The sequence below is a fragment of the Simochromis diagramma genome, unplaced genomic scaffold, assembly GCF_900408965.1.
Source record: "Simochromis diagramma unplaced genomic scaffold, fSimDia1.1 OVJJ01000545.1, whole genome shotgun sequence".
NCBI classification, from domain to species: Eukaryota; Metazoa; Chordata; class Actinopteri; order Cichliformes; family Cichlidae; genus Simochromis; species Simochromis diagramma.
This window is the reverse complement of record NW_024387371.1, coordinates 7,150,562-7,164,989: the sequence shown is the minus strand read 5'-3', so window position 1 is coordinate 7,164,989 and position 14,428 is coordinate 7,150,562. Positions and strand designations below refer to the sequence as shown.

The 14,428-nt window shown below is 43.7% G+C and overlaps 1 protein-coding gene across 1 annotated transcript; it reads left to right on the top strand.

Moving 5' to 3' along the window:
• Positions 1-57: 57 nt before the first annotated feature.
• On the top strand, positions 58-10,594 carry xkr5l (XK related 5-like). The gene is made up of 3 exons (XM_040008213.1): positions 58-4,253; positions 6,410-6,609; positions 6,878-10,594. Exons 1-3 carry the CDS (start codon positions 3,718-3,720, stop codon positions 7,837-7,839), a joined length of 1,698 nt encoding a protein of 565 aa, XP_039864147.1. The 5' UTR covers positions 58-3,717; the 3' UTR covers positions 7,840-10,594.
• Positions 10,595-14,428: the final 3,834 nt, after the last annotated feature.

Genomic DNA, 14,428 nt, shown 5'->3' with positions numbered 1-14,428 from the left:
AAGTTTGGACACATCTGCTTATACTGCTGCCCTCTGGACCCAAATGAGCTGTGGAAAATTGGTTATGAAATCACTTTTTAAAATAATTGATTTGATCAAAGTCACATTATATGAACAAATATGTTTTATCCACAGCAGCATGAGTTGACAGTGCATTTCGTTAAGTTCTGGTTTTCTGGGTCACGAATAGAGCAGTGTGAAGATCGATATCTCCCAGAGAGCTAAAAGAGTAACTTGAGTGTTTCCTGTCAGCAGAAATGACGGCCTCAGACTGAGTCACCAGAGGAGGTCTGAGCTGAGAGGAAGCTGCAGAGAAAGAGGAACTCGTACAGACAGACAGGGTATGAATTGAAGGCAGCAAAAAGCAGAATCGAGACTGATTAAGATGATGAGCAGACAGAACTCAGCTGCTCCACCTTGGGGTGGTGGCTTTAATAATTAAGTAACAAAAACAGTACGTGACCACCATGATGCATTCACAGGCCAGTTCTTACGTACCCTTTGCAGCAGCTCGTTAACAAATATCTAATCAGCCAATCAGCAACCCAATCCACTTAGGCATGTAGACGTGAGCACATCCACATGTCTAAATGAATGCGGCATGGTTGTTGGTGCCAGATGCGCTGGGCCAAGTATTTCAAAAACTGCTTATCCAGTACTTTCCCACACAAACATCTCCAGTGTTTAAAGAGATGGTCTGAAAAACAATATCCAGTGAGCAGCAGTTCTCCAGGAGAAAATCCTAGAGGTCAAGCCTCTGAATCGTTTACATGTTCAATGGCAAACTTACACACTGTACACATGGTTTCTTGTGCAGGGAGACCGTGTGGGCACTGCAAGATTTCAATCCATTACAGAGTTGCCAGTGATGTGCTTGGTGACTATGGTCCCAACTGCCTCCAGATCATAAACAAGCTCCTAATTGCTCCAACAACTCTTACTGTCTTACCAAGGTTCTTGCTGATAGTCTTGTAGTCCACTTCAGCCCCGTGTAGGTCTACAGACTTGCTCTTTGGCCTTGGAGGTGGTGGAGAGGTTGAAATGGAAGAAATGTATTCTGTGGACAGGTGTGCTTTATACACATAAAAAGATAAGATCAGGAATATCTGTAATTGATTGATATTAATCTGTGTGGGCATACAGCCAACCTGTGGGAGCCAGAATTGTGGCTGGGCTGTAGGGGATCACATGCTTATTTCACTCAATGACATGCAAATTCATTTATAACTTTTGTGTCGTGTTTTTTCTGGAGTTTCGGTTGATTTTCTGTTTCTCTCCATAAAAATTAGAGACTGTTCATTTCTTGGTTTGTGAGCAAACTTACAGTTGTTGCCAAAAGTTTTAAGAATGACACAAATATTTGTTTTCACAAAGTTTGCTGCTTCCAATTTCATGATAGTAATTTGCAAATACTCCAGAGTGTTATAAAGAGTGATCAGATGAATTGCGAAGTCCGTCTTTGCCTTGACAGTGAACTAAATCCCCAAAAAACTGGCTGAGATCATTTCAATAATCTTGTCGTTAACTCAGGTGGAGATCATTATGTCATGCTGACTGGTTTAGAATACCAGACTGGAGGTGATGAAAGGAGGCTGATGTTTGAAATCATTGTTCTTCCTGTTAACCTTGGTTACCTGCAAAGAAACACAGCCATCATTGAATTGCATAAAAAAGGCTTCACAGGCAAGGATGGTTTTGCTACTAAGACTGCACCGAAATTGAAGTTCAGTTGAAATTGAAGGTTTCAGAGCAAACAAAAAAGTCCAACAAGCACCAGGACGGTCTCCTAAAGATGATTCAGCTGCGGGAGTGCCACCAGTGCAGACCTTGCTCAGGAAACGTAGCAGGCAGGTGTGAGTGCATCTGCACGCACAGTGAGACAAAGACTTTAGGAAGATGGCCTGGTGTCAAGAAGGGCCGCAAAGAAGCCACTCCTCGCAAATAAAATATCAGGACAGATTGATATTCTGCAAAAAGTGCAGGAAGTGGACTGCTGAGGACTGGCGTAAAGTCATTTTATCTGATGAAGCCCCTTTCTGATTGTTTGGGGCATCTGGAAAAAGGATTATCTGGAGAGGAAAAGGTGAGCACCACCATCAGTCCTGTCTCATGCCAACAGTAAAGCATCCAGAGACCATTCATGTGTGGGGCTGCTTCTCGTCCAAGGGAGTTAGCTCACTCACAATTTGGCCAAAGAACACAGCCCTGAATAAAGAATGGAACCAAAACATCCTCTAACAGCAACATCTAACCATCCAAAAGCAGTTTGGTGAAGAACAACGCCTTATCCAGCATAATGGAGCACCGTGCCATAAGACCAAAGTGATAATTAAGTGGCTCGGGGAACAAAACATTCTGGCAAACTCAAAGCATTGATTATGAAAGAATGGGTTCCCATCGGTCAGGATTTGGCTCAGAAGTTGATTGAAAGCATGCCAGGGCAAACTGCAGAGGTCTTGGAAAAGAAGGGCCAACACTACAAATATTGACTCTTTGCATAAACATATTGATGAAAGCCTTTAAAACTTATATAGTGCTTGTAATTCTACTTCAAAACATCACAGAAACAACTGAGACAAAGATATAAAAACACTAAAGCAGCAAACTTTTTGAAAATCAATATTTGTGTCATTCTCAAAACCTTTGGCCACTACTGTACAAATTCAGTAAGGGATCAAATAATTATTTCCCGCACCATTTACACTGGGTAAGTTTGAGCCATTCATTTATAGTTCAGCCTGTTTATAAAAGGGTGAATGTAGCCTTCAGTGAAGTGTTTTTGTCCTCACCATTTAGTTGTTCTGAAAGTAGACCTGTTGAGAGTGGATCTAAGAACCCCAGGGACACGGCACAAGATACTCTGCCAGCTTCTCTGCTTTATCACCCTTTTTGACTCTAAAAAATAACCATAGTTTGCAAAATAAACCTCACTTTGCATTAAATATGACTTGAAAGCAGCGATTGAGAACATAAACTCAACAGAAAACTCACAGACTTCTATTTAACTGGACTGTTTTTGGAAGCAGAAGCCCCCTGCTGGCCATTTAAAGGAATGCAGGTTAAAGGCACTTCTGCACTCCCTTAGCTTCTTAGACCCAGGACCATCATTTGTATACAGTTAATGCACTTTACACACACATATAAGCAATGTTTAAAAAAATTAAGGCAGACTCTGTATTCTTTTTGTGAATGCTATGAGACCTCTTTGAGCTTCTAGGGGACCCTGGTTAGGAAACATTAAGCTACTATGATGTGTTAGTAATTTATAATGTTACAGATTACAGTTTTACAGTTTTAAAATGTGAAACTTCTATTTGTAATATTTATTCTTCAGCTTTATTATTTTTACTTTGTGTCGAGTAAACTATTTCTGTAGTTCTCCCACTTCTGTCTTTTAATAAATTCCTGGATTTGTGGACGGACAAACCCAAAGTACCCGCTGTAACCGAACAGCTCAGCTCCCTTTGATGGAGAGAAATCTCCGCTCAGACCGCTTAAAATCTCATTTTCCTATATGATCTCCGATGATTGAGGAGCGGCAATGATTTCCCCCCCTCTGTCCCTCTCTCTCTCCTACTCTGGCCCTCCTCCCTGCCTCCTTTCCCCTCCCTCCCTCTCTCCCACACGCATTCATAGTCTACAGACCGACAGGCTGGGCGACCCCCCTCCCCCCCTTCCATCATTTTCCCATCCCTTACTCGCTTCCCTACAACAAATATGGCCGCGAAATCTGACGGTGCACCCGTCTCTCTCCGAAACGCAATCCCACCCGAGTGCCCCTCCAGGTCGGACCCGCGGACTCCCCAGCGCCGTCCCGCCGAGCAGCGCTATACCCTCTCGGACTGCTGCTGGACGCTGTGCGCCCTTCTGGTGTTCTTCGCGGACGGGGCCTCAGACCTGTGGCTGGCCGCGGACTACTACCTAAGGAAGTACTACCCGCAGTTTGTACTGACTCTGGTCTTTGTGATAGTCCCGTCCGTGGTCGTGCAAGTGTTGAGCTTCCGATGGTTCGCCTACGATTTCTCGGAAACCGTGGAAAGCGGCACTGCCGCGGCCGCCGTGGTGGCAGCGTCGGGAGCTGCGGAGCGCGACATCAGCACCAAGGACAGCGGCGAGCGGGGCGCTGGCCGTTCTGCCGCGGCCGAGGTGCTGCCAGGGCCGGGCACCGGGGGAGGAGCCCGGGGGTGCTGCAGAGTCTTCGTCTGGCTCTTCCAGGCTCTCATTCACATCTTTCAGTTGGCACAGGTCTGGAGGTAAGTCAGAATACTCAAAGCGTGATCTGAGCCGAGGGGGGACTACACATTGTGGCTGTGTGTGGGGGGGGGTCTTTCAAAGCACAGCATCACTCCCTGTAGTTATGAAACCTAATCATTCAGGGAGGACTGCGCCCAAAATGCCAGAATATCTTTTTGTATTGTTTGACGTCTTTCACGACCATGGAAAGGCAGAATTAGACTCCACCCTTCCACTCCCCCAACCCCCTGGCTGGCTTCTAGGTCAGTCATCTGTCTGAAAATCACCAACTCATCCACACCAATCGCCTTCAAATGAAGTAAAAATGGGAGGAAAACAAGAAGGAAGAAAAATCCTCTTGTCTTTTCAGTAGGAGGAAGGAGCCTGACTGCTCAAGAAGAAGGATGATAGTCATAAATGTCAGGAGAGTTGCTTCACATTTACAGTGATACTTGCCTCTCTATCACTGTTTGGTGTATTTTTAGTTCCTACCTTGAGGCTCTGGCTCTTATGTTTGCAAAATCCATATTCTCAAACCTCCCAACAGTTTTTTTTCCCTGCGAGCCATGTTCATACCCAAACATGTTTAATTACTGGGCGCTAAAAACAAACCGGTGTACACTTTGGCATTGCTCTCAAATAGATGGCAGTAGGTCTGTAGGTCAGCTACTCAAGCAGTGATGGTGAGTCGGTGCTCAAGCTTGGAGTGCCCTGATAGGCTTTGACAGGTTTGAACTGCTGCCAGCCAGGAGGAGCCATTCATCTAAACTGTAGTAGGTGGACAGTTAGACAAAATTACATTCAAAGACAAGTTGTGTTTTGCAGACATTTCGGGCTGTTGTAGAAAGAAAGATGCAAATCAGTTGTTTGATTTATCCGTAGGCCTGCATAATCTCTGTCCTCTCTCGCTCTCGCTCTTCCTGCCTCTTTAGACAGCCCTATGGGTAATAACATATATTGATTCCTTATTTCCTCCTGGAGACTAGTGTGAGAGAGCGTGTCCTGGATCACATTAAAACATTGTGGCGGCACAGAATTACCGGTAATGCCATTAAAGCTGTTGTGCGTGCCCCGTTCATTGCCGTTCTGCTGCTGCTGCTCTCAGACCAGCGTGTCTGCACATTAAGAGGATTACCGCTGTGTGTTTTACCCTCAGCTGTTAACTCAGGAATGAGCCGTCACTGATACACAATTAGTCAGGTGAACCGGGATCAATTTGGGCCGGCTACCAGAATTGAATGTCAGTGCGCTTGAGATGTGATACGGGCTCGTGTCACACACAGGGCGTGCGATGACACTGTTTGTGTGTGTGTGTGCGTCCTCTTGTGTGGCGGAGTCTTTGACCCTCGTTATTGCACATATGCTCTATTTTCCCAGTCTGTTCCATCCCAAGGCACGCTTTGTGTAGCAGGGACCAGAACAAAAAAAGGGTTACACAATCTCCCCTGTGGTTCAGTGGGCTTGTTGACATAGGGCTTCTCTGACCCTTCTCCCCGAGGCAATTACTGAGGCGATTATAGCATCAGTCCTCCGTGACAACCACCGGTGATTTTCCAACATGTAGATGCTCTGTAGCGATAATCGTTTACACTCTGTATATTTGCATAGTGCAAACACATTTGTGCAGAAATATGTGTGCTTTTCTGCAGCATCCTGTTTGGTGCCTATACAAGGTCACTGCAGAACGAATGGAGGTGGGACTACATGTCAGCAAAAGCTCAAGAGTTCAACAAAGGATTTGCAGCGAGCTCTTTTCTCCCTTCTAACCTTCAGCCTTGAAGGTTGCGTTGAGAGCATTTATTTGGATTTCTTTTCTCTCCGCAGCTCCTCGTATTTTACTTTTTCTGAACTCCTTGGACTTATTTTATTTGAAGAGAGACTGGAGACAAGCTTCACACATTCCCCCCTCTGATGTCTGTACTAAAATTATAACCACAGAGCTGCTTAGTTCAGTTTCAGTTTAATCTAAATCCCAGTGGGGCAAGTAACCAGCTTTCTGGCAAGAAGTACTGACGGCTCCCAGAGTTTGGAATAATGAGTTATGACTTCTGAGAGTCTGTGTTTGATGTCCAAAAGTTTTTGAAGCACAGCATTAAAGCCTAATCTCCCTTTTCCATCTCACAAAAACTAATGCACCGCTGAAAGTTTCTGAAATATATCTGCCTCTGATACTCAGGTATGTCCACGCCTTGTATTTGGGCGTGCAGAGCCGCTGGCACGGAGACCCAGAGCGGCGTCACTACTATTGGCGCATGATGTTTGAGAGCGCTGATATCAGCATGCTTCGTCTTCTGGAGTCCTTTCTGAAGAGCGCCCCTCAGCTCGTGCTGCAGCTCACCATCATGATCCGGGCCAATCAGGTGCTGCCCCTTCAGGGTAAGTGCCCCCAAAACGACCAATCACCACAGCCATCATGCACATGATCACATCAGTCAGTCATGAGTCTGCAGCCCACACTGTACGCACGCTGTGAGCGATGAGTCACTTGAGCTCGCCTCAATCAGGCTCCCACTGAGATGAAGGAAGTGCATTTTCTTTCTGTGCTACATGGTGAGACAGTTAACTCACAGCCATTTCCATCCCATCTTACTCCTCTTGCCAAATCTCTGTCTCTCTTCCTCCCTCTTCTCCGCTCTCTCCCCAGGGCTTTCAGCTTCTGCCTCACTGATATCCCTCGCCTGGATGATCTCCTCCTACCAGAAAGTCCTGAGGGACTCCCGAGACGATAAGCTACCCATGACCTACAATGCAGTGATAGTTCAGATTCTGTGGCACTTATTTACCATCGGAGCTCGCACACTGGCGTTTGCCCTCTTTGCCTCCGTGTTCCAGCTTTACTTTGGCATCTTCATCGTGGCCCACTGGTGCATCATGACGTTTTGGATCATTCAAGGCGAAACGGACTTCTGCATGTCCAAATGGGAGGAAATCATCTATAACATGATGGTGGGTATTGTCTATATCTTCTGCTGGTTCAGCGTCAGAGAGGGGCGCACCTGCTGCAGGATGCTCATCTACAGTCTCACTGTGTTTGTTGAGAATGTGGCGCTCACCACCTTCTGGTACCTGTACCGCAGCACTGGCGAGCGCCAGAGTACCTCAGACTTTTACGCTGTCATGATGGTGTGCGTGGTGGCCAGCAGCTACGCTCTGGGCACCTTCTTCATGTTTGTGTATTACTGCCTGCTGCACCCTGACGGTGCAGTTTCAGGGTGGAGTTACATAGTGGAGAAGGAAGTGCCCGTGGAGGCTCTGGCCTCGCCAGCCTCCAGCCTCCCTCCTGACCTGGTAAGCAGCCCTCCCAGGACCCTTCAGAGAACTAAAGGGTCAGACAGAGAGCCGGGGATAGATGGGGATGTGTTTAAGGTGCGGCCACCTCGGGGAGCTCAGACCCCAGTGCCTCACCTCACACCCAGGACAGAGGGCCCCGTCATCCGGATAGACCTGCCCAGGAAGAAGTACCCCGCCTGGGACGCTCACTTCATCGACCGTCGGCTGCGTAAAACCATCCTGGTGCTCGAGAGTGCTGCCCCCGTTACACCGAGGATTCAGTACCGCTGCCTGGGCACTCCCAAAGAAGTGATGGAGTACGAAACCACCGTGTAATGCGCCGATGGTGCTGTGACTCAGCTTGTTCCTGTGTGGACATCCTGCCTTAAATAAAAATGGCAGGAGGATGACTCTCACTGAGTGGTCAGTTTTAGCTCCACACTTACTTTAACGGCTCTCTGTTCTGGCCACAAACAGCCACAGCAGGGGATGGAGTGTTGCGTGTTTACTTTCTACATGGGGCAAGATTCTGCGATATTGTCTGGTGACGGTGCATATTTTGGTTTCTGTATCATTTCTCAGGTCAGGATGTGTTACAGAAAGATATGGAAGGTAGAGAGGATCACAGGCAGGCAGAGAAGTGGAGCTGTTATCAGTCAGAGGCAGAAAGTCCTCCTCGGCGAAGGTGCTTCAGCAAATCCTCGTCAGGTGGTCGACAACAGAGACAAGCCTTCAACATGCATGATTATTTATGGCAGCTAAAACTCAAACATCACCGAGTGAGTAGGTAGACTTGCACTGCATTTTTAAACACCATCTTATGCACAGGTAGTGGTCTCCCGAATCACAATTTTCCATAGCTATTCACTCATGTTGAAGGAGTCTCTGAAAATGCTGTTTCTAATCCGAAGGGCACATCAAAAGCAACATTTGAGTTGAATGTAAAAACAGTTGAAAATGTGATTATTTGTGACAAGGCTTTGAGCATTTTCATGCTGTTAGTGGGATTGTCATCATTCCTGTGACACTATATTTGTTTTTTGTTTTTAAGGTAAGCTATGTGCGTGTTTACAAGCAATCTGTTATTTTGGGGACATGCCATCACTATTATAACAAGATGCACCTTCCTCCAGAATGTGTATGTACTGAACACTGCATTTTACAGGACTCAACAGCTGTATTTTCATACTGCATCCATCTTCCACAACAAAAACAAAACAGGACAGATGATAATTTACATGTAAAATACTGTAAAATGAAGAAGTTGTTGCAGAGGGACAGCACTGTCTGTATTTGTACTGTATTCATATTTTGTTGTCTGAACAGTGTTTAAAAAATAGCTGCAGACTCCAGACTCCTAACAGAATAGCTTTGATATTACTGATGGTACAGGCATGTAGTACTTTTGGTAGCCCTTTATTTTGCCAGTCTGTGATTTCCTAATAATTTCCTCAAAAGCTTTTTAGGACTAGTTTTGTAGTTTGGCACAAGCAGATTAATAACATCCAGAGAAATTTTAGTGAACATATTAAAGCACAGCATTAAAATCACTTGTCTAACTCCTCTTCGCAGATCTTTTGGGTCTTATAGGGTGTGGGGCATACCCCCTGTTAATTGGGTGTGTGTTGACACATCACTCTAGAGCACAATCCTATTAGGATCTGGGAAATTTGGATGCTGGTGCTCCTCCTAGGGCTGTTTATTGTGTTCCTTGAAAATGAGAAAGGCCATGTTTGGTGCATGGTGCATAGTCTGGTTTGAGGAAATCACTGCTACAGTAGCAGAGATGTGAACAGAGGCAAACAGACTGTTGCCTCTGTTCACAAAACAGACTCCTTTTGCGCTGTGTTGTGAAAGCCTATTGGCCGAGAGTCTCCCAAAGAATTAATTCTGCTGACGACAATCAGAAAGTGATGACAAAGCTTTTTGGTGCCATTCGTGGGCAGCTGAGAATCTTCAGCTTCACTTTTATATAAAGAGGAAAGAAAGAGAGCGCTTGGAGAAAACTAAGCAAAATCACAGGACCCTTGTAAATTGTGGAAATATTGTACTTGTTACTTAAATCCAGAGTCGTTCTTCTTTTGTCTGTAAGGGGCAGATATTTGAAAAAGGGACTTTATTCTTTTGAGTAAAGCCAAAGTTACATCCACGTGAATTCCAGTCCACCCGTTACAGTTTTTTACAGTTTTTTTTAGTATATATAATTCATTCATTCTACGCTAATTATTGTAAACAGTGTTTTTGTATTTGTAGACAAATTGCCAACAGCTTTACACGTTTTGTTGACCTCCTGAAGGTTTTGGATGCATTCTTGTAAACTGTGCATGTGGAGACCGAAAGAAGGACTGGGTTTGCAGTCAACTATCACCTGAAGAGGATTTAGCTTTTTAGAAGCTTTTATTTTAAAGTCACCTGCGTAAAACAGTGATCAGTGCATGTAACTGGAACTCTTTGCCCAGATATCAGATGTGAGTGAGCCCTTTTTTTATTACAATTTACCCCAGTGTAATAGCAGTTTACAAATTCACCTAACAAATTAAAGCTTTCCAGTTCGGACCCTTGTGGTTGCGGGGCATCCAGCATATAAAATCTGCCAAATCAAACATGCAGCACTACCTCCTGTCACGACCCCGTGAATTAGGGAGCTGCTGAAAGTAGCACCACCCGAATTGAAATAATTGTTAAAAATGGACTGTTCAGCACAGTCCATTTTTAACTATAATTAGTGACAAATTACACTGAATTAAAGTCATTTTACATGAATCTTTTGAGGAAATTATTTTTAATTAATGGACTTATAAAATAAAGTTTTACCTTCCTTTCTTTTATCAGGGTTGTTTTTCTATAGAATAGTCACACAGGAGAGATTTTCTGACTTTTGTGTGTGCTAGTGTGTGTGCTAGTGTGTGTGTGTGTGTGTGTGTGTGTGTGTGTGTGTGCGCGCGCGCGCAAGCTCACATACCAGCATGTGTATGGGTGTATGTGGGAGAGTCCTGCCGTGTCCATTTAAATAATTTGAAGCTGTGTCTATGACAGTTTTGTTGTAAACACCGTCCTTTAAGCTGGTTTTTCCCAGATGGCAGAAACAAAAGAGAAAAAAAAAAGACCACAGAGCACCTTTACCACGCCTGCTGCAGTCAAAGAAAAAAAAAGCCAGAGAGGCTTTGATTATGGTGCTAACTCAATCCATCAATAACAACCACACAATGTACCATAAAATGAGTTTGTTGTGGCAGGAGTTGGGTGGGGCTGTACCTCAAACACAAAAGCTAGAATCTAAAAGCCTTAAGCTGGTCATGCCAGACTGTTGCTGTTCAGAGCAAGAAAAAAAAGATGGAACAAGAAGGTGGAGATGATTTCATGATGTTGTTGTTGCTAAAATAAAGAGCAGTGTGTTTACCTGACTATCTGTTACTATCTTTTTGCATAGATAGAGGGTGAATGACTGTAATGAGTCGGAACAACAGGCTAGATGTAGGCAAACAAACATTGATTTTAGTCAACCAAAACATGATGACAGATAAAATTCTATCCATGTGCATGTTTCAACCTGCAGCATGTTGATAGAGGTTGATATTATCAAGACTCAAGAGTTTTTGGGTTTTTTTTTTTTTACACATTGATTTAATACTTCAGTCTTACAGTTGGTGGTGAGAAGTTTACATACACTTGTCACGGGCATCAATGTCACGGTAGTTTGAATGAACTCTACTAAGAAAAAAAGGTCAATTATCCAGCCAGACTTATGGCAGAAGCAGGTTACAAAAAGTATTGATCGATTTGCAACTTTCTAAGAGATATTTGATCAAATGTTAGTGGAGGTGAGTGCATAAATTGAACCTGTATGTTTACTTTTAAGCCTGTTTGGATTAGAGAAAACCTGTGCACCCAATTCTTGTTTTTTTAAGTCCTTATAGATGTAAGCTGTACAACCATTCCACTCTGAAGAAAAATCACTTTAAAGAAATCAGCAAAAGCCCCAAATTACCACAAAATTCATGCCCATGATAAGTGTATGCAAACTTCTGACCACAGCTGTAGATAGATACTTCAGAGGCAGATCGACAGATTGTTCTGATTAGATTGAGTCTTAATCCCATCTCTGCAGGGGATCAGTGGATTATCAGTACTGAAGTTGTCAGTACTACCCACATCTCCAAACATCAGCACAACACAATCTGCCCCCTCTTTGGCACGCTGCTTGCAGTGTAATTCCCTTAAATGGTGAAGGAAGGAAAGGACCTATTGATTGCTCCCACTCAGGAGATGGAAAAGCTTTCACACTTCAGTTTCTGTCTCGGAGAAACACTCACTACGAGACTATAAGTGTGGAACCAAAATGCAAATATTGTGCTAACCGTCCCATTAACTGTGATTGCTGCAGTACAATGAGATAACAAGCAGCCGAGCTGTCTTTGATCTCACAATTACAGTCTCACGCTCCCACTGACTTGTTCACAAATGCTAAATAGGTGCTGCTGTAATTTTCTCAAAAGCCAAACAATGGTGTGAAAATATCACTTCAACATTTATTTCTTCTAATGAGTCACAACTGTAAAATCACAGGCAACCATACAAAGACGAGGAATTTTTTTCACAGCTGTCAACGACATCCTGAGGAAAGCTATCTGGGGTGTGAACAAAATGAGGAGGAGGAGCGCTAAAGTGATGACAAGATCAACTGATATCTGATCTATCATAAATTAAAATTTAAAAAGTAAAGAAGAAATGGCAGAAACACCCTTCAACCATGTTACAAGCGTTAATGTTCAATAGTTTGTCCACCAGAGGGCACTGTGCAACTTGGTGCCATATGTTTAGAACACCACAAACACAAGAAACAGCTGATCTGGGCAGAGTGTAACTGAGTAATCCACGACTTGTGACAATAAAACAAAATTATTACATGGTTACCAGTTTTAAATGAAGTGTTAAAATGAACAATTTCTCCACAGCAACGGGGTTTGTCTCCACTATAGCCCCCTTTTTATTAGTACCTACTTGGGTCAACTCAACACAGTTAACCACAGTTTTCGGGGGTTTTCAATTAAGTCATAGTACCTGGTACCAGGTGCCTGTTTAGTACCTGCTTGGCTGGGGTTCCAAGCATACTGAGCAGGTACTAAAATGTGACATCATCAGACTCCATGCCACCGATTTGCTGGTCAGTAGCGATGAGTCTTGAGAGGATCTCAAAAAAATCAAAACCGCCATTTTTGAGGGAACAAGGGAAATGGCTACAAAAAACAAAGCCATGGTCCCCCGAGTCTAACGAAAACCACAGCTCGAGCAGCAGGCATATTCTTGCATCAACGTCCACCTTTGTTCTAGCATTCATGTCGCATAATAATTATGGCACAGGATGCTCTGCAGCATTACTATGACAACAACCACACACACTAGGTGGTACTGGATTGTAATGAAAAACCAGTCGATCCGAGTTGAGTCGTGGCGATCCGTGGCGATACATGACCGATCTGTGCCGAGTCCATCCAAGTAGGTACTAATGGAAAAGGGGCTTATCGGGCTGGGGCTTTTCTTTGTGACTTTTGCATGTTTTCCCCATGTCACCCATTGTCTCTGGGTACTCCAGCCTTCTCCAAAAAACTTGCAGTTAGTGGGGTTAGGTGAATTGTCTTTCTGTATTAACTCTGCAACAGACAGTCAACCTGTCCAGGGGTCATCCAGCTGGGATAGACACCCCTGCAACCCTGAATTAGATAAGCATGAAAAAATGGTTAGGTTAGCAAGGACTCATAAATAATTACACGTAACATGTGTTAGAAAAATCTGTTTATTTTTGTGAATCTAGATGGAAAAATATCGACAGATATATGATATGTTAAGTCAGAAAATATCGGCACTGGTATCAGTATCAGTCTTTAAAATTCCTGTATTGGGTCACGCTCTAATGCAGACACAATAATTAAGTAAAAGAATAATGAAATACTTGAATTTTATTCACCAGAAGTGAAACACAAACTTCTTAGATGGTCCGGCCCACACAGGAAGTCATAATGTTTGTTAAATAATTCAAACACAAAGGAGATATCCAGTTAAAAAGTGAGTCCTAGCAGACAGCTCCCAGCTACAGTTACCTGGGTCATCATTCATTCACCCACACATCTTGAGTCATTCCCAGGCCAGATGAGATATGTAATGTCCCCAGTGAGTTCTGGCTTTACCCTGGGATCCCTTCCAGTTGGGTGTGCCTGAAAAAAACCCCAAAGGGAGGCATTCGTTCACCTATCAATCAAAGCAGGACTTTAGGCCTTACTAGCATTCAAGTGGATGACTTATAAATAAGTGTGCAGTTGTTATCAATAGGAAAATGATCCAAAGAGAACAAAAGTGTTTTTCTGCAAGGCTGTCAACGTGCTTTGCTATACCTAATGCTATAAAGTTGGACATTTTAAGATGGCAGTCTTTGGAGACTGATTCACTTTTGGAGTCAGCCTCAAGTTGAACCCTAGAGGAAGTGCAGTTTTTTTGACACTGTTGCATTGGCTTCTTTCAGCTCCAGAGACTGCTGCTTGAATATAACACATCTAGAAAAAAAATGTTTGCTTCCTTGTTGATTTTCAGACTTTCTTTTATGATAAAACACCAAAACATTCATAGAGCTTGAATGCTCAATAAGAGTGGAAAATTGCTAAATAAATGTCAATAAGTACATTATCAACATTTGTAGATTACACCAGCGTGACTGAATGTTTTAGGAATCGCATGTCCATAAATGGCCTATAGAATCTCTCAATCCAGCCAACAACATACATAAAAATCAAATAAAACTCCCAAATCAGTAAGATGCAGCGCTATGCTAAACACACAGAGGTAACTGACGGCAAAATTCTTTAACTCATTTAAACTGCAGTGTATTTCATCAGAGACCTATGCAGTGTTGCATATCAGACAACTAGCCAAA

Bases quoted from the DNA above. Each gene is read 5' to 3' on its own strand.
- xkr5l (XM_040008213.1), top strand. From the start codon at position 3,718: ATGGCCGCGAAATCTGACGGTGCACCCGTCTCTCTCCGAAACGCAATC. The intron at 4,254-6,409 runs GTAAGTCAGAAT...TCTGATACTCAG, and splicing joins CAGTTGGCACAGGTCTGGAG to GTATGTCCACGCCTTGTATT. The intron at 6,610-6,877 runs GTAAGTGCCCCC...CTCTCTCCCCAG, and splicing joins TCAGGTGCTGCCCCTTCAGG to GGCTTTCAGCTTCTGCCTCA.